This window comes from Peromyscus leucopus, chromosome 1, assembly GCF_004664715.2.
Source record: "Peromyscus leucopus breed LL Stock chromosome 1, UCI_PerLeu_2.1, whole genome shotgun sequence".
NCBI lineage: Eukaryota > Metazoa > Chordata > Mammalia > Rodentia > Cricetidae > Peromyscus > Peromyscus leucopus.
The window spans coordinates 160,148,132-160,165,498 of record NC_051063.1 but is presented as its reverse complement, the minus strand read 5'-3'; the positions used below and the strand labels follow the sequence as shown (position 1 = coordinate 160,165,498).

Genomic DNA, 17,367 nt, shown 5'->3' with positions numbered 1-17,367 from the left:
GTGATGATGCCATTTCCCTGGCGAGAGAGCCTATGCGTATCTCCATGTGCCAGGCGGGGCTTCTGCATATCAATCAGTTGGACTGGTTTCACTATCAGCTCCATGTAACAACATGGTTTCCCAGAAATTTCCTCTCCAGAGTGTCATGAAACTTGAGCTGGCCACAGGCATCCTTAGGCTGTTCATAAATGGAGACTTCAGCTTTCCAGAAACAAGTACATCAGGATCAAGGCAGAGAACCTTGAAATAAATGGACCCCTTGCCTACTGTTTTTCAAAATTTTTATTTATGTGTGTGTGTGTGTCTGTGTATGCTAAGTGTGTGCAGGTTCATGAAAAGGCAGAAGAGGGTGCTGGATCCCCGGAACCGGAGTTACAGGGCGTTGGGGGCCCCTTCATGTGGTGCTGGGAACTGCACTCAGGACTCTGGAAGAGCAGCCAGTGCTCCTAACCACTGAGCCATCTCTCCAGCCCTAGATATCTAATTTTTAAAATTTTATTTCCCTGCCTCCTTTTTCCATGATCCGGGTGTGCTTTGCTTTCTTGTTGGCCTTTTTGGTTTTGGAAAGGTGGTACTGGGGGTGGGACTTGGGTCCTTAGACATGCTAGGCTCTGAGCCACATCCTGAACCCTTGGTTTTGGAGGGCAGATCTCTTGGCTTAGGCTGGAGGACCTTGAGCTGAAATGACAGTATACACCACCATGCCCCGCTCCAAGCTCCTGGTCACGGTATCCACTCATTTCCCGTGAGCCTCTGGGTTGTGTGGCTTCTCCGAGCACTTGTTCTTCCCTGTAGATTTAGTCCTGGGAGCTCCGCCTTCCAGCACTGTTCTTCAGTAGGCACCCTAGATTTGAGAAGAGAGCCCTGTTTGACCTGTTGGACAGTGCCTTTGATGTTTCTCTGGCCCTAAGCTACTCAGCTGTCAGTCAGCGTACAAAGCAGATTGCTGGGGCTTTATATAGCATGAGGCAGCTGGGGACAGAGGTGGCTCCTCCTGAGGTCCTGGCAGGATTTGTGTGTCACATTAGTTAGTCCTCACTGGAGGTGGGCAGGCATGAGGGATGATGCTTGAGAGAAGACCCTGGAAATGACCCTTCCCCTGAGGCACTGTTGGCTTCATCCATAGCCTAGTCAGAACTTAGAGACATCTAAAGGAAGAACTTGTTCCACCATGTTGCCAGGGGACTGTGAGTTTCCAGCATCACCTATCCGGGAACAAATTTCCTTCACCTCCCACCAAATTAACCAGGTGCTTAATTTGTCATTGTACCATTTAGTTCCAGGGGCCAAAGCAAACATGGAAGCATTGTGGTAGGAGTGAGTTTGTAAAATAGGCACAAGACTGAGAGTATGGCTCAGTGGTAGAGCCCCTGCCTAGAATTCCCCAGTGAGGGGCTGGAGTGTGGCTCAGTGGTAGAGCTCCTGCCTAGAATCCTCCAGTGAGGGGCTGGAGTGTGGCTCAGTGGTAGAGCCCCTGCCTAGAATCCCCCAGTGAGGGGCTGGGGTGTGGCTCAGTGGTAGAGCCCCTACCTAGAATCCCCCAATGATGGGTGAGACTCAGTGTTAATCTCTTTGCTTCAAATTCTGCAGTGAGAGGTTGGGGTCACTTCTCAGTAACAAGGCTTTAGCTAGCACAATGAGGCCCTGACACTGCAGAACAAAGCCAGGCCACAGTGAAACAGAACTTAGTATTGAAAATTTACCTCAAACATTACCTGCGTGCACACAGTTTCAGCCATTGTAGCAGTCGGGTAGTAACAGTAATGATAAAGTATAAATTCTAGATTTTTAGATTTTATTTTTATTTACATGTGTGCCTGTAGATATTTATGTGTGTGTCCATATGCATGTAAGGCCAGAAGACGGCGTCAGATTCCCTGCAGCTGGATTTACAGGTAGTTGTGGGCTAGTTGATATGGGTGCTGAGAACTGAGCTCGGGTCCTCTGGAAGAGCAGCAAGCATTCTTAACCACTGAGCCATCTCCTCAGCCCCAAATTTCTAGATATTTTCTGTCCAGGTAAGCATTACCTTTGATAGGAAGATCTGAGTGTATTAACATAGGTGGATCCTTGAAATGCAATAAGTGATTGGAAGTGAGAGATCTGTCAGGCATGCCCCTGTGTCTCCCTAGATTTCCTCCCAGTGGATTAGGCTGACATTTTCCTGAGCACATTCACAAAACAAGATTCCCCTTGCTGCTTAGCACCCGGGAGTAGAAGCTTGTGTGTCAGGTGGTACTGTCCACAGCTCTGTTTAAAGTGGCAGAGCCGGGCCATTCGGGCGTTAGGAGGGAAGCGTGAGAGGGGAGGAGGCTAGGGCAGGCCAGGCTTCAGTCTGGAGAATGATGGCATGTATATGACACATTCCACTCCTATACATGACTTTGTTCACCCTGTGGCCTTGCTGCCCCGGACCACAGTCTTCAGAGCTCATTTCCCAGGGTTCCCACTCTGTGCTGAGGAGGATCTGTGCTTCACCTCCGAGAGCAGATCTGGGTTGGGGAGAGCCTCTGAAGGCCATTCCTGGGTTCAGTGACAGGGCTTGTGCCTGGGCTCTCTACGGGGAGGGTCTGTGACAGAGTCTGTGATGTGTGATGACCACAGGATGCCGAGGGATTTGGTGACAGACTATTTCTCAAGCAGAGGATGAACTTACTGTCCCAGATGACGTCAACACCCATTGACTGCCTGTTTAAGGTAAGACACCAGGATATCTTTGAAGGTAAAGATATGAGAACACTGTCCCATCTTTCAGTGTCTGTAAAGTCCAGGGGAGGTTCATCTCTGTTCTGTCTGGGAGGGTGGCAGGAAATTCTGCCTGTCATTCCCGGCATGTGCTGTATGGTTACCACTGCACAGTGCACTGTGGCTGTCAGGCCTCAGAACTTTTGTCCATCATTCAAGGCCAGCTCAGTGAAACTTTTCCCTGGTACCAGATAGAGCTGATACCTCTCCTGGACCCAAGGAGCCAGCATTCTTGTGGTAGGCCTCAGCGGAGAGTGCAGCATCTAATGCCCTGGGCTTTGGTCCAGAGCACAGGAAGCTCCCTGTTCAGATGCTCACTGACTCCTTGGAGGCTCAGGAGGCAGTTTCTAGCCATCACTTAGGGCTGCAAGAGAGTGGACCTTCTCTGAGAGTCTGCTGATGTTCTTAGGCTTCTGGGAGAGCCCATAGAGGGGGCACATCTGTGAGTCACTGAGGCCAAGCCCCGTGGGTGTGTGTGCCCGTGAGTCCTTCTGCTAATTGCAACTGTTTTCTTTCCCTGAAGCCGAGGCTCCACTTGATTACTATGGAGATAGCACTGAGGCTCTGTCTGTCTGCCCCCCCTTTCTCCTGCTTCCTTCACTGATGCTGGGAATTGTACTAAGACCTTGCACATGCTAAGCAAGTGCTCTGCAGCTGAGCCACAGTCCATCCCCTTACTGGTGGGTTCTAGACAGGTATTCCAGAGCTGAGCCACGCTCTCTGTCCTTGGTGCTTTGAGACAGGGTCTACCTATGTCACCCATGCTGAAGTTAAACTCATGATTCTCCTGCCTCTGCTTCCTGAGCACTCAGATTAAAGGCATGTGTCACCCCCACACAGCTGAGGCTTTTGCTAATGAAGTGTCAAAATTCACACTGGGGTTCTGGATGAACTGTGGGCCTCTTCTTAGTACTCTAGAAATTTTGTTAGGTTGTTAAAAAAATGCGACTCTGCATTTATAGAAACAGTAATTGAATGTGAAAGCTGTCCGCCCAGGCCGGCTTCATTTCAGTCGCCAGCACAGTGTCTCTATCTGCCCAGACAGGCTTGAAGCCAGTCCTAGAGAACAAGCCATTACAGAATAATCTCAGCTAAGCCTTTAATCCTATCTCGGGAGGCAGAGGCAGGCAGATCTCTGTGAGTTTAAGGCCAGCAGAGTGAGTTCCAGGACAGCCAGGGCTACACAGAGAAACCCCATCTTGAAAACCAATCCAACCAAAAAAAAAAAAAAAAGCAAAAAACAAAACAACAACAACAACAAAAACCCAAAACCAGAGTTCAAGAATAGCCTGAGCTACAGAATGAGACCTATTTTAATAGCAAAATAAGCCAGGCTTGGTGATCTAGGCTTGTCATCCCAGCTACTCTGGAGGCTTACAAATTCTAGGCCAGCATGATATACAGGGTGAGTTCAAGGTCAGCAGAAGGGCCAGGATGCAGCTTCATGATGGAGTGCTTGCCTAGTGCGTGTGACATCCTGGGTTCAGTCACAAGTACTGCTAAATCAAACCAAAACCACACCTAAAGAACCACTCCTTGGAAAGCAAATGATCCCTTAACATTGATAGTATTCGGGATGCCCCCTGTAGCACATTGCGTCTGGTAACCAAAAAGAAGTGGAAAGACTTCTAAGCCAAGATGACCAGGACAAAGATGCCATGCAAAAGATGTGCCACCCGCTTTGTTCCTGCGAGGACTGTGAGAAGCTCGTCTCTGGGTAAGAGGGGGCCATGGGGGCACAGAAAGCCAGGGTGACACCTGCCTCTTCTACATCCTCAGCGCAGATCCTGCCCGAGCCTCACAAGGGGATTTAAGAGGGAGGGGGCGGGTGCCAGTTTCTTCTGGTACTATTTTTGGTTTCCCATTATGCTTGGTGGGCAGTTTTGTAGTGTTGAGGCCTACGGGGTCAGTGGGAAGGACACTAGAGCTGCCTGCCTCAGATCCTGACCCCGAGGGAGAATGAGAGGCACTCCTGCCTGATCCTTTACCCGTGTGGACGGCTCTCATCTCGGATGGCGTCCGGTTTGACACGTCTTGTGCAGCCTGGTGGGGAGGGGCTTTGCCGTGCCTTCCTCCGCTGTGTTTTTCCACATCTTCTTTCTGTTTCAGGAGGTTGAATGACCCATCAGTTGTCACTCCTTTCTCCAGAGATGACAGGGGTCAGACCCCCCTCCATGTGGCTGCCCTCTGTGGTATGTGACCTTGGGCTGGCTCCTGTGAAGTACTGAGGCAAAAGGATGGTTGATACTCGAGGGGCCAGTGGAGGTTCAGCTGGTGAGGTACTGGCAGGGGCTGTTGTGGGTGCATCCCACAGGGCAGGAAGGACCCACAAGTGTCTTCCTGAACTTGTTAGCCACCGTGCCACCTCACAGGCTGGAGGAGCATTTTATGGGGCTCCCTAGGCTTGAAGACTCTCCTGGCCAGTGAGGACAGGCTGAAATACCTGCTAAGACAATCTCAGAATTGTGGTTTGGAGTTCACCTATCTCTGTCTTGAAAGACAATATTGAGCTAGGTGTGATGGTGTAGACCTGTAATCTCAGCCAATCAGGAAGCTGAGGCAGGAGGATTATGAATTCAAGGCCAGTTTGAGCTATGTGGGGAGACTCCATCACAAAACTAGGGGACTAGTTACAAATGTCACCAGGCACCATGTGATTCCTGGGAATCGAACCGGGGTCCTCTGGAAGAGCAACCAGTGCTCTTAACCACAGGGCCATCTCTCCAGCCCCTGGTCCATTGCCGTTTGCTGTTGAAGTCGACTTGGGTGTGATCCCTTCATAGGGATTTCCCAGTGACTGGAGTCTTTGGTGCTCTGCCTCCTGTACGGCTGGGCATGTGTCTCCTGATGGGTTTCCTGCGGGGCCATCGAGTGAGGTAGTGTTGTAGTCGGAAGCTGTTCTGCTTCCTCCACGCTGAGAGGTCCTTCTGCTCTGCAGGTCAGGCGTCCCTCATTGACTTCCTGGTCTCCAAAGGAGCCATAGTGAACGCCACCGACTACCACGGCTCCACTCCCCTCCATCTGGCATGTCAGAAAGGCTTCCAGAGTGTGACGGTGAGCAGAGGGTTGCGTGCAGCATTGCTCAGCCGATTGATTCTGCTCTGCATACCGACTCCACGGCTGTACCACGGACCGTTCCAGTGCTGGCTCCACTGTTGCCAGGCACAAGGAGGAACGTGGGGGCCGAGGCACCTCCCTGGAGATGGGTCGAGACGGGAAACTTCCGGTCATCTCAGGGAGGGAAGGGCGGGGTTCTAGACATTTTTCTTTAAACATTGTTTTGACAGGAAGTAATGGCATATCGAAATGTGTATGTGTATCACATATGCGTGCAGGCATGTGAGCCATAGTGCATACGTGGAGGTCAAAGGAAAGCTTGCTGGGATCTGTTCTCTCCCTCCACCGTGTGGGTCCCAGGGATTGCACTCAGATTGTCCGGCTTGGTGGCAAGGGCCTTTATCTGCTTAGCCATCTTGCCAGCCTGCAATGGCACAATTTTAACAGAGGTACAGGTTGAGGATCCACCTTAATGCTGGGGTGTTGGATTTTGGATCCTTTTGGATTTTGGAATATTGGGCACATAGCCTAAAGGTAATTTTGTATGATGCTCTAAGTATCATAATGTGCCTCTGCTTTGGCGTGTATCAATGCCTCTGTCATATGAGACCTGGTATGGAATTTCCTACTTGGGTTATGCCAAAAGCTCAACACTTTTCAGGTTTGGGGAGTTGGGGATGAATCTCTGTGAGGAAGCATCTGCCGATCATGGGTGGGACCTCAGGTTTCTCCCCTAGCACTGAAAAAAAGAAAGAAAATACTATTTTGGACTTAGGGCCAAGAGTGCACAGCCTGTGTAATGTTTAAGATCTGACCATGGCCCCGGCCCTGGAAGGACGCACTTGTGGATGCTGTGGCGCCCCATGTTCCCTGTGGAGCTCAGCTGCTGTCTTCTCTCCTCTGCCAGCTGCTGCTGCTGCACTACAAGGCCAGCACCGAGGTGCAGGACAACAACGGGAACACCCCGCTGCACCTGGCCTGCACCTACGGCCATGAGGACGTAAGTGTCATCTGCCGCACCCAGCCACTGCTTTACACATTCCTCACTTGGGAAGAACTGCAGACTTGAAACTAGTCCAGTGTTGTGTTTTGTGTTGATAACTGCTGAAACGCTGGTGTGTAATTTTTTATTTTATTTACCCTTTGTTATCATGCATGTGCATGGTGCATGCTGTTGCCATGGCACACCTCAGAGGGTGGCAACCGTGTGGAGTCTGTTTTCTCCTCCCACCTTAGTGTACTTTGGCTTCTGTTGCTGTGATGAACACCATGACCAAAATCAACTTGGGAAGGGAGGTGTTGATTTCACCTTCTAGGTCACAGTCCATCACGGAGGAAAGTCAGGACAGGAACTTAAGGCAGGAACCCAAAGGCAGAAACCGAAGCAGAGGCGGTGGAGGGGTGCTGCTCAGTGGCTTGTTCCCCATGGCTTGCTCAGCCTGCTTTCTTATACAACCCAGGACCACCTGCCCAGGCGTGGCACGGTGCACCGTGGGCTGGGCCCACCACATCAGTCACTAATCAAGAAAATGCTGCACAGACTTGCCTACAGGCCGTGTGATGGAGGCATTTTCACAGCTGAGGTCCTCTTCCCTGAAGACTCTAGTTTGTCAAACTGACACCCATCTGCAGGGGTTCTAGGATGGAGCCCAGGCTTGTGTAGCAAGTGTGCTACCTCTGGAGCCGTCTGCCGGCCCTGTATTTAAAACAATTAATGTTGAGTGTATTCTAGATGCTACATATAGAGAAATTTAAAACCCAGTTGTCCATGATCTTACCCTGAAGTTAAATCATTTTTACTCATCCACACTACCATCTGGCTCTTAACTCTGTATGTATACAAACTTTACAATTTATCCTACATCTAGGAACTCTGTGATTTCCATTCCTGTTACTTTACTATGTACAAGTTCGTCATTTCCCATTTCCAGAGTTGTACAAAGAGGTACACCCTTTTTTCTGGTCTTATGGTGTAGCCCAGGATAGCATTGAACTCCTAGACCACCTGTGTGGTCTAGTCAATGAGTAGTGGGGTCAAAGGTATGGGTTCACCACAGATGTCCTTGCAGAAAATCTGAATCTTATCTAATGTTATATAACTTGTATCTGTTTATATGACTGCTCTTTGTAGTAAGAAAAGTCATTTCAAGTGACAGCTGGAATCACCCATCTGCATATAACCTTCTTGGTAAATACTTACTTGCCCGCCCCTACTTTGAGATTCATTTTGGATGGTTCTGCCGTCCACTATACAATTTCATTTTCTTAAAGGTTTTTCCAATATACCTAATTAGTTTGCAGTAGTCCAGCTTTGTTTTGCAAGTTTGAAAACTTCTTTTATTATTTTTTAGATTATTTTGAGACAGGCCATCCCTGTCTGTCATCCAGGCTTCCCTCAAAGTCCTTCAGCTTTCCAAACTGAGATTATAAGCAGGGCTACTCACTTCCTATTCATTGGCAATTGGTGATTTTTTTTTTTGGTCGCCCCCCTCATGTTTTGCTTTTTATTGGGAATTACCCCAAGGCCTCCTTGCATGCTAGACAAGGAAACAAAGGTTATAATACTGAGTCACACCCCAGCCCCTCACTGGGGGATTCTAGGCAGGGGCTCTACCACTGAGCCACACCCAGCCCCTCACTGGGGGATTCTAGGCAGGGGCTCTGCCACTGAGTCACACCCCAGCCCCTCACTGGGGGATTCTAGGCAGGGGCTCTACCACTGAGCCACACCCAGCCCCTCACTGGGGGATTCTAGGCAGGGGCTCTACCACTGAGCCACACCCAGCCCCTCACTGGGGGATTCTAGGCAGGGGCTCTATCACTGAGCCACACCCCAGCCCCTCACTGGGGGATTCTAGGCAGGGGCTCCACCACTGAGCCACACCCCAGCCCCTCACTGGGGGATTCTAGGCAGGGGCTCTACCACTGAGCCACACCCCAGCCCCTCACTGGGGGATTCTAGGCAGGGGCTCCACCACTGAACCATACCCCTTATCTACTTATTGGAGGATTCTAGGCAGGTGTTATACCACTGAGCCACACCACCAGCCCCTCACTGTGGGATTTTAGACAAATACTCTACTACTGACCCAGTTGGGTTCTTTTGAAAAAAAAAAATGAGGTGTCTTGATCAGGGAATGTGGAACCCTTGAATTGTGTCTGCTGGTTTTGTATTTTGTCTTGGTGAGTGGAGCCTTGGTCAAACCAGGACATGGCCCACAGCTAAGGGTCGCACCGACACTACCCTAGGCTTTCCTTCGTGTTAGAGATTGATGATTTTGCCGTGCCTTTGCAGTGTGTGAAGGCTCTGGTGTACTATGATGTCCAGGCCTGCAGACTGGACATTGGAAATGAGAAAGGAGACACGGCCCTGCACATTGCCGCACGCTGGGGTTACCAGGGCATCATAGAGACGCTGCTGCAGAATGGAGCCCCCACGGAGACCCAGAACAGAATGAAGGAAACACCACTCAAGTGTGCACTGAACTCCAAGGTAGTTCTTCCATCTCTGAGCAGCCACGCAACTGTCAAAAAGTAAATCTGCTTGCAGACTGGCCTTCCGAAGAAAATGTAGGCTAGCACCAAGGACGAAACTCAGCCTCTATCCTTTTGATATCTTTGGGGCCTCGTTGTTCATGGGTTTTCCTTATTGATAGAGTTTCCGGTTTTATTAGCAGTTTCTCTCAGTATTGTCATTAGGAGCTGCTTTCAGCAGAGTCTGCTCCAGCCTCTGAGCGCTGGGCCTGTGCCAGCCATGGACTGTGTGAGAACGGGGCAGTAGATTCGGCTGTGAAGAGCCGTGAAGGCAAATGGAGGCCAAGAGCCTACAGAGACGCTGTTTGCTCACTCTTCTCTCTGCTTCTCCAGACTTCATTTTAACTTGGCCCAAAATTGAATGACTGAATTAGTTCAGGCTAGCCTTAACTCACAGAAATTCTCCTGCCTCAGTCTCCTGAGTGCTGGGATTATGGCGCCTCTAGACTTGGTCTCTTGAGGAACAGGAGGAAGCCCTGGATTTTCCATCTGTCCAAGGGTATGGAGGGTTTGTAGGACATAAGACATGCTTTCTTAGCCGGGCGTTGGTGGCGCACGCCTTTAATCCCAGCACTCGGGAGGCAGAGCCAGGCGGATCTCTGTGAGTTCGAGGCCAGCCTGGGCTACCAAGTGAGCTCCAGGAAAGGCGCAAAGCTACACAGAGAAACCCTGTCTCGGAAAAAAAAAAAAAAAAAAAAAAGACATGCTTTCTTTCTTTTCAAAAAAAAAAAAAAAAGGATTTATTTTATTTGTAATTTTTACTTATTTTTAAATGGAAGATACTTTTTTCTTTCTTTCTTTCTTTTGGTTTTTTGAGACTGGGTTTCTCTGTGTAAAAGTCCTGGCTGTCTTGGAAATTACTTTGTAAACCAGGCTAGCCTCGAACTCACAGAGATCTGCCTGCCCCTGCCTCCCAAGTGCTGTGTTGCTGGAGGGCTTCTCTCCAGGTTCCCCAAGCCCCGCAGTCCCACAACCCACGTATAAAATAATCACTCAGACGCTTATATCACTTATAAACTGTATGGCCGTGGCAGGCTTCTTGTTAACTGTTCTTATATCTTAAATTAACCCATTTTTATAAATCTATACCTTGCCACGTGGCTGGTGGCTTACTGGCGTCTTTATATGTTGTTTGTCCTGGCGGTGGCTGCAGTGTCTCTCCTCCTTCCTGTTTCCCCAATTCTCCTCTCTCTTTGTCCCGCCTATACTTCCTGTCTGGTCACTGGCCATCAGTGTTTTATTTATATAGAGTGATATCTACAGCAGTGCTGGGATTAAAGGCATGCACCACCACCATCTGGTAGAAGATACTTCTTTTAAAAATTAATTTTTAAATTTATGTGTGTCTGTGTGTATTGTATTCTTGGGTGCGGGGCAGATAAATGCATCAAATCCCCTGGGACTAGAGTGAACATGGCTGCTGGCAGTGGAACTCAGGTCCTTTGGAAGAGCAGTAAGGTGTTCCTAAGCACCGAGCCATCTCTCCAGCCCCTGAAGACTCTTGCTATTGTCAGACTTTCAAGCCAGCTGTAAAGTAAATGGAGTAATAGGAAGAGAGCACTAGACTCAGGCGTCGGTCATAGCAATCATCTTAAGTGGGATTCCTCAACCACTTATAAGTTATCTACATAAGTGTGACCAGTCTGAGAATATTCTAGGTCTCAAAATGTCTGTCCAAAGAACTCTTTTTGATCCCAAAAGGAGAAAAGGTTGCTGGGGACAGTTAGCAGGCAGCTCCTTTGTGAACGAAGCCTAGCCCCATCAGTATGAAATAAGCTGGTAAAAATAAATGCCATTTTAAAAATAGTGGGAAAACTCTCAATCATTATTTTTAAATTTTAGCTTTAAAAATAGTTTAAATTTGTGTGTGTGTGTGTGTGTGTGTGTGCGCGCAGAGAATCTAACATGTAGGTCCAAGGTACCAAATGCATGTGGTCAAGTTTGGTGACAAGTGCTCTTTACCTGCTGAACAGACCCCAAAGTTAGCCTTTTCATAGATCTAAGAGCTTCTCTATTGGCCTTCCCTGGGGACAGGCAGGCAGAGAGGCCTGGGGATGCTGGTAGCTTGTTACAGCCATCTCATTGGATGCCTTTCCTGTCCTCATTGTCCCCTAGATTCTGTCTATCATGGAAGCTCATCGTCTGTCCTTGGAAAGGAGGCCGCGGCCTGTTGAGGTAAGTCTTTAAGTCTGTAGGCCGTGCCTGCTGCTGTCACGAGCTTGGCACCTCTCCTCTAGGCCTGACGAGTCTGTGATCCATGTCCATTTTGTCACCCACGCTGCTCTCCCACAGGTCCCTGCACAGTCCCCTACATGCTCCGTGGATTCCATCAGCCAGGGCTCCTCTACCTCCAGCTTTTCCTCCATCACGGCGAGCTTCAGGCAAGAAGAGGTGAAAAAGGACTACAGGGAGGTGAGCCTCCTCCGTGGGTGAACCCCGGTGGTACATCAGTCCGTTAAAGCACTGTAGGCTGGCCAGAGCTGCCTGCCAGCCTGCCAGCCTGCAGCCTGCTTACCAGTTAGCTGGTTTGGTCTACTCCAAGGTCAATGCCTTTGAGATGTGCTCAACTGCATGTCATGTCGGCTTCGCCTTCTCTGGCTCTTCTGGGTCTTTTCTCCATAGCAGCTCTTGGAATGTGTGTGTAAGAGAGAAAGAGAGCAATGGAGGGTTCAGAGACACAAACAGAAAGAGACAGAGACACACATGTGGGGCAGGGCAAGAAATAGACAAAGAAACTATATTCTAAGAAAAATGGACATGTATAAAGCTGTCTCAGAGTTCTAAGTTCAGACTCTCTGAGTGCACCTCTGTGCCCACCCCGTGAGCGTCTCTCTTAGTAGCCTAGCGCCCATCATCCCTTACGGTCTGACATGTATGCACCTCACATTTTGTAGAAGCCGTTTACAGTCTGTCTTCTTCCTTTTGTTCTTAATGCTTGTTCAGTATCAGGGCAGTCAGTCTATCTCATCCTTCAACAGAGGGGTTGTATCCCTGTTCCACTGCTCCTCTCTTGGGTCACGGACCGCCCCAGTGGGGTCATCCCCCACCCCCAAAGCATTCTCCTGGTGGGGGCCTCCAATGAACTCCATGCAGAGTCAATGAAAGGAAAGCCAAGGTGTGCCCAGAGAGAGTCCCCAGTCTATCAGAGGCCTGAGGTTGTTCTTGGGAGGGGTGTCTGTTCTCACAGCCCCTGTACCTAGCAAAGTATGAGAGCTGAGTATACAAAGGAGTGGATCAGGGTGCCTGACTTCTTCAGAAGTGATCCTGACCTGCCTCTGGTGGCAGATAACCTATTGTCTTGGCTACTCAGGAGGGTGAGGCAGGAATGCCACAACCCAAGGTTTGCTTGGGCCGTAGTGTGAGTTCAAGGCTTAGCCTGAACCACTTAGTGAGACTCTGTCTTGAAATTCAGAGTGAAAAGAGCACTGGGGATTTATCCCGGGCACCAAGGTTCTGTCCCTCGTCCCAGCAAACAGAGAGAAGAAAGCCTTCTTATGAAACGGCCACCATCGTCTCCCCTCCCGCGGATTAGCAATTCCAGTTTATATTAAGAGGAGGGGTTCTGTGCAGCTCTTAGGGTTACGTTCTAATGGTGCTGAGTGAGCCACTGCACATGGAGAGAAGGCTAGTTGGCTTTCAGAATGCTGATGTCATTCCTGTTGTTATTTTATTATTAAAACCCTTTCCCTGACTTGCTTTTTCCTTCCATTAAGGTAGAAAAGCTTCTAAGAGCAGTTGCTGATGGCGATCTCGAAATGGTGAGTTTTCGGAGAGTGTCCTTTGTCGCTGCGACAGAGCCCCCAGGCTCATAACTGGAGAGGAAGAGGGTTCAGTCCATCCTGCGGGAGAGCATGGTGGTGGGAACACGAGGCAGCTACTCTTCACATGGGATGGACCAGGAAGCAAGGGAACCAGAGACAACCGGGGTGGGTAGAACCCTCAAAGGCCTGCCCCTAGTGCAGGATATCCCACAGCCAGGTCTTCTTAGCGATATGAGTGGCACCCCATCTAGTGAATGAGCATCCAAAACAAGAGCCGGTGAGGGACATCTTAAGATTAAAGTCCCAAGAAAGAGCATCTTCAAAGTTCTTCGTTTGTCTTGTGTGTCTTGCCTCTGTTTGAGGCCTCTTGCTATGTGGCCTCTCTGTAAGCTCCCCCTCAAAGCTTACATGTACTTTGCATGTACTCTGTAAGCCCTCTAGGTCATTGCCAGCTTACTCTGTAAGGTCCCCCTCAAAGCTTACATACACTTTACCTGTACTCTGCATGTACTCTGTCATGGAGATGCTAGCCTTTCCCAGGGAGGAGGTGCATGGGCGGCATGGCCCCTGCCTTCTCGACATCGCCATTCTGGGAGTCAACATGATGCTGGCAAGAATCCAGACCAAGGTTACAGGAAAGGAAGGCGTGGGGAAGGCAAACAAAGCCAGGGCTGCATGAGCCTCAGTGATAGTGTGTGGACCTTGGACTCCTGGGTCAGCAGGCTTGGGACTCTGGGATGTCATAAGCAGGGACGGGGCTTAGAACAGCAGCAGCCAGTAGAGACCAGAGTCTTCCCCGGATTCCCACGCGCACTTTCCACTGCCTTCCTGAAAGCAGCAAACCTGGAGCTCTGAATGGGTCACCTTCCAAGGGCCTGGCACAGTTTTCAAGAGTGCTTTTTGGGCCTGGGAGATGGCTCAGTGGTGAAGAGCATTGACTGCTCTTGTAGAGGACCCAGGCTTTGTTCTCAGCACCCACGTTAGGTGGCTTACAACTTCTACCAATCCAGTCCCAGAGGAATCTAACCCCTGGCCTCAGCAGGCACGCATACGTACACATAAATTAAATAATGAATACATCTTTTTAAAAAAGGATGCCTTGTCACTGCTGGCTGAGGGAGGGAGGCCATGTTTGCTCCTTGTGTTGTCATAGCAACAAGACAACTTGAAAGAAAACAGATTTGTTGCCGCTTACAGTTTTGGGGGACCAACCAGTTATTGGGTTCTGTGCATTCGGGCAGAATATCATGGTGGTTGAGACTGCTGTGTGGCAGAGAAATTCTCCACTTTGTGACAGATAAAAAGCCTGGTGACCTGAGTTTGATCTGGAACCCACGTAAGGCGAGAGCTGACTTCACAGTTGTCTTCTGCTCTGACCTGCACACTTGTTCTGTGCCATGTATATGACCCCCCAGTCATGACTGTGTGCACACACATACATACAGTGGTAGAGGTTTTTAAAAGGAGGAGTGGGAGGGAGCAAAGTGTTAGAGATCATATAATCCCTAAGGGTCCACCCCCAGTGACCCGCCCCCTCCAGCTAGGCCCCACCTCCTAAAGTGCGGTTTCCAGCACTTCCTAAAGCAGTTCCGTTAGCTGGGGTGTAGACGTCCAACCTGCATGGGGCATTTCCTATTCAAACCATGGCAGAGGTGGTAGACAGGAATTGTGGGGTCTCGTTCTTACAGCTTCTGGGACAGGCTGCTGTCACAGGGGTCTGCACCTAGCTGGTGTTGGACTGTTTCTCTCCTGAGACCAGCTTTGGAGAACCCAGCCTTCTTTAGGTACCTAAGAGCCACCGCAGGAACCTGTTCTTGAGTCTGTGTGGGAGGGAGTGACTAGCCCAGGTTATGACCATCTACTCTGCCTCCCGCTGGGGGCAAGCTGGAGTTCAGGCCACTTGTGGACGGGGTGGGTACAGTGACATCTGTGCTGTAGCCTGAGTCACCATCCAGCCTGACCTCCTTGTGCCGTCACAGGCCCCTCTGGAGGCCACCTGCCCATCTGGTTCCCCCGACTTGCGATCAGAGCTGGCTGATTTTGTAGTTAGCACCCCTGTGTAGGATCTGGAAGGGCCATGGGGGACAGGAGGCTTGGCATTGATGGGGTTCCCAGCAAGCTCTGTCCTCCTTGGAGACATACGCTGACACCTGGACACCTGCAGTGAAGCCTAGAAATGCATGTCCGTGACTGCTTTCTTTTCTCAAATGAACTGTAATTGATAGTTTTCTTTTCGAGGGTACATGGTCTTACTGTTTGGTTCAGGCTGACCTTGAACTTGTGACCCACTTGCCCCAACTTCCTGAGTGCTGGGATTACAGGTGTGGGCCATCACACAGGCTCTCTTCTCAAGTTTCAGATCCCAGCAACTAGCCTGTGCTGGAACCCATGCATGCCCAGTGTGGGGGTTCTTAGCTTCCTCCTTGCATGCTGGCATGTGGAAGGACCCTGGTGTGGGGTCAGGGATTCTGGGTGTGCTCTGGAGCACAGCATTGAGCACTCAGCATGAAGTTTCTGTTGGGTGGCAAGGGAGGATCTGGAACTGACCTGGGTAGGTGGTACAGGAGTGTGTGCTCAGGGCCAGGGTCTGAAAGCCTGCCCTCCAAGCAGCTTCAGCCTGATGGGACGGAGACTGATATGCTGGAAAATGATAGGTTAATCCCTCTGTGCTACCCAGGGAACTTAGAATGGCCTGAACACAGGTGGAGTGCAGATTTATTGTTGTAGAACAAATGATTTTTGTCAGTGACTGCAGTAGTCCAAGGAGCTGATTTTGGGAAGTGGGTGTGTGCCCGTGTGTGTGTGTGCCCGTGTGTGTGTGTGCCCGTGTGTGTGTGTGTGTGTGTGTGTGTGTGTGTGTGTGCGCGCGCGTGCGCGCGCGCTTCTGCATGCACAATAAAGGCATCAGAATAATCGAGTTCCTGTTTCTCCCCTCTGGCCACCACCAGGTTCGTTACCTTTTGGAGTGGACGGAGGATGACCTAGATGATGTGGATGAGGCCATCAGCACGGTGGATCTGGAATTCTGTCACCCCTTATGCCAGTGCCCCAAGTGTGCCCCAGCCCAGAAGGTTTGGTTCTGCTGTATCTGTGGGGGGGGCGCGGGGGGGGCACGTTCTTCTTTCCGCCTAGGAAGTGCTTTGCTTTAAGTAATTCCTGAGTGACACAGGCATCCCCAAGGGGCTGATTAGTCAGCTGGCGGGGGAGAGCATCATCTCTTTGGTCATTTTCAGCCCACCTGTTATTTCTTTTTGAGACAGAGTTTCTCTGTGTAGCCCTGGCTGGAAGTCACTGGCAGACCTGGCTGGCCTCAGACTCAGAAATCTGCCTGCCTCTGCCTCCCAAGTGCTGGAATTAAAAGCATGCACCACCATGTCATGCTGGACTTTGATGTGTATGGGTGTTTTGCCAGCGCGTGTATTGATGCACCACGTGTGTCTAGTACTCATGGAGGCCAGAAGAGGGCATCATGTGCTGCAGAACTGGAGTTACAGATGTGTATGAGCTGCCATGTGGGTGCTGTGAACTCTGGTCCTGTGGAAGAGCAGCCAGTGCTCTTAACCACTGAGCCATCTCTCCAGGCCCCTTACCTCCCACCACCGACACCCCCCCCCCTTTTTTAGGTGTGATTTACATATAGTAAGATCCAACCTTTAACGCATACAGTTTAATGTTTGTTCTCAATGCGATGCTCTACAGAGCAGTTTTGTTTGCCTTTTGATTGATTATTCTCCTCTCAGCATGATTTTAAAAACCACCAGGGATAGGAAAGCAATCTCATGATAGAAATCAAAGTGAAGTGGGGAGGTGAGTGATGTATTGACTGTCTCAGGAGGTTTGGCAGACTGTAGGTGATTTGTTTAGTCTCAGGCCTCCGGCTTCAAACTCACTTTGTAGTCAAGGATGACCTTGAACTCCTGACCCTCCCCTTTGCCCAGGTGGTGGGGTTACAGCTGTGTGCTACCTCCCCTGCTGGCTTCCACGCCTAGTCTTCCTCTACCAAGCACCGTCATGAAGAGAGACTGTATTTATGCGTCAGTACCCCGTTCATGAAGCCCATACCCTTCCAGTCCCTGGAGACCCACCATCTGTCTCCCGAGCATTGGGCTCTGACACTGCTGATGCTGATGTGCGTCTCCTTGGTAACTGGCCACGTTACCAAGCACTACCACAAGCAGCTTTTTGTTCCACAGAATGACCATTGCTTCCCGTGGCTGTGCTGACTTGCAGTTTATGTGTGTGGAGTCAGGGTCGGTGCCCAGGGTGCCTA

General features: G+C 50.1%; 1 protein-coding gene across 2 annotated transcripts in view; it reads left to right on the top strand.

Moving 5' to 3' along the window:
- Positions 1–17,367, top strand: part of Ankrd27 (ankyrin repeat domain 27) — a 53,080-nt gene that overhangs the window by 25,605 nt on the left and 10,108 nt on the right. For both annotated transcript variants that reach the window (XM_028877763.2, XM_028877762.2), the window contains 10 exons: positions 2,605–2,697; positions 4,335–4,462; positions 4,855–4,937; positions 5,684–5,799; positions 6,710–6,802; positions 9,098–9,295; positions 11,452–11,511; positions 11,629–11,748; positions 13,050–13,094; positions 16,046–16,168. In XM_028877763.2, coding sequence (XP_028733596.1) covers positions 2,605–2,697; positions 4,335–4,462; positions 4,855–4,937; positions 5,684–5,799; positions 6,710–6,802; positions 9,098–9,295; positions 11,452–11,511; positions 11,629–11,748; positions 13,050–13,094; positions 16,046–16,168 — 1,059 coding nt within the window. The remainder of the gene's footprint in view (positions 1–2,604; positions 2,698–4,334; positions 4,463–4,854; positions 4,938–5,683; positions 5,800–6,709; positions 6,803–9,097; positions 9,296–11,451; positions 11,512–11,628; positions 11,749–13,049; positions 13,095–16,045; positions 16,169–17,367) is intronic.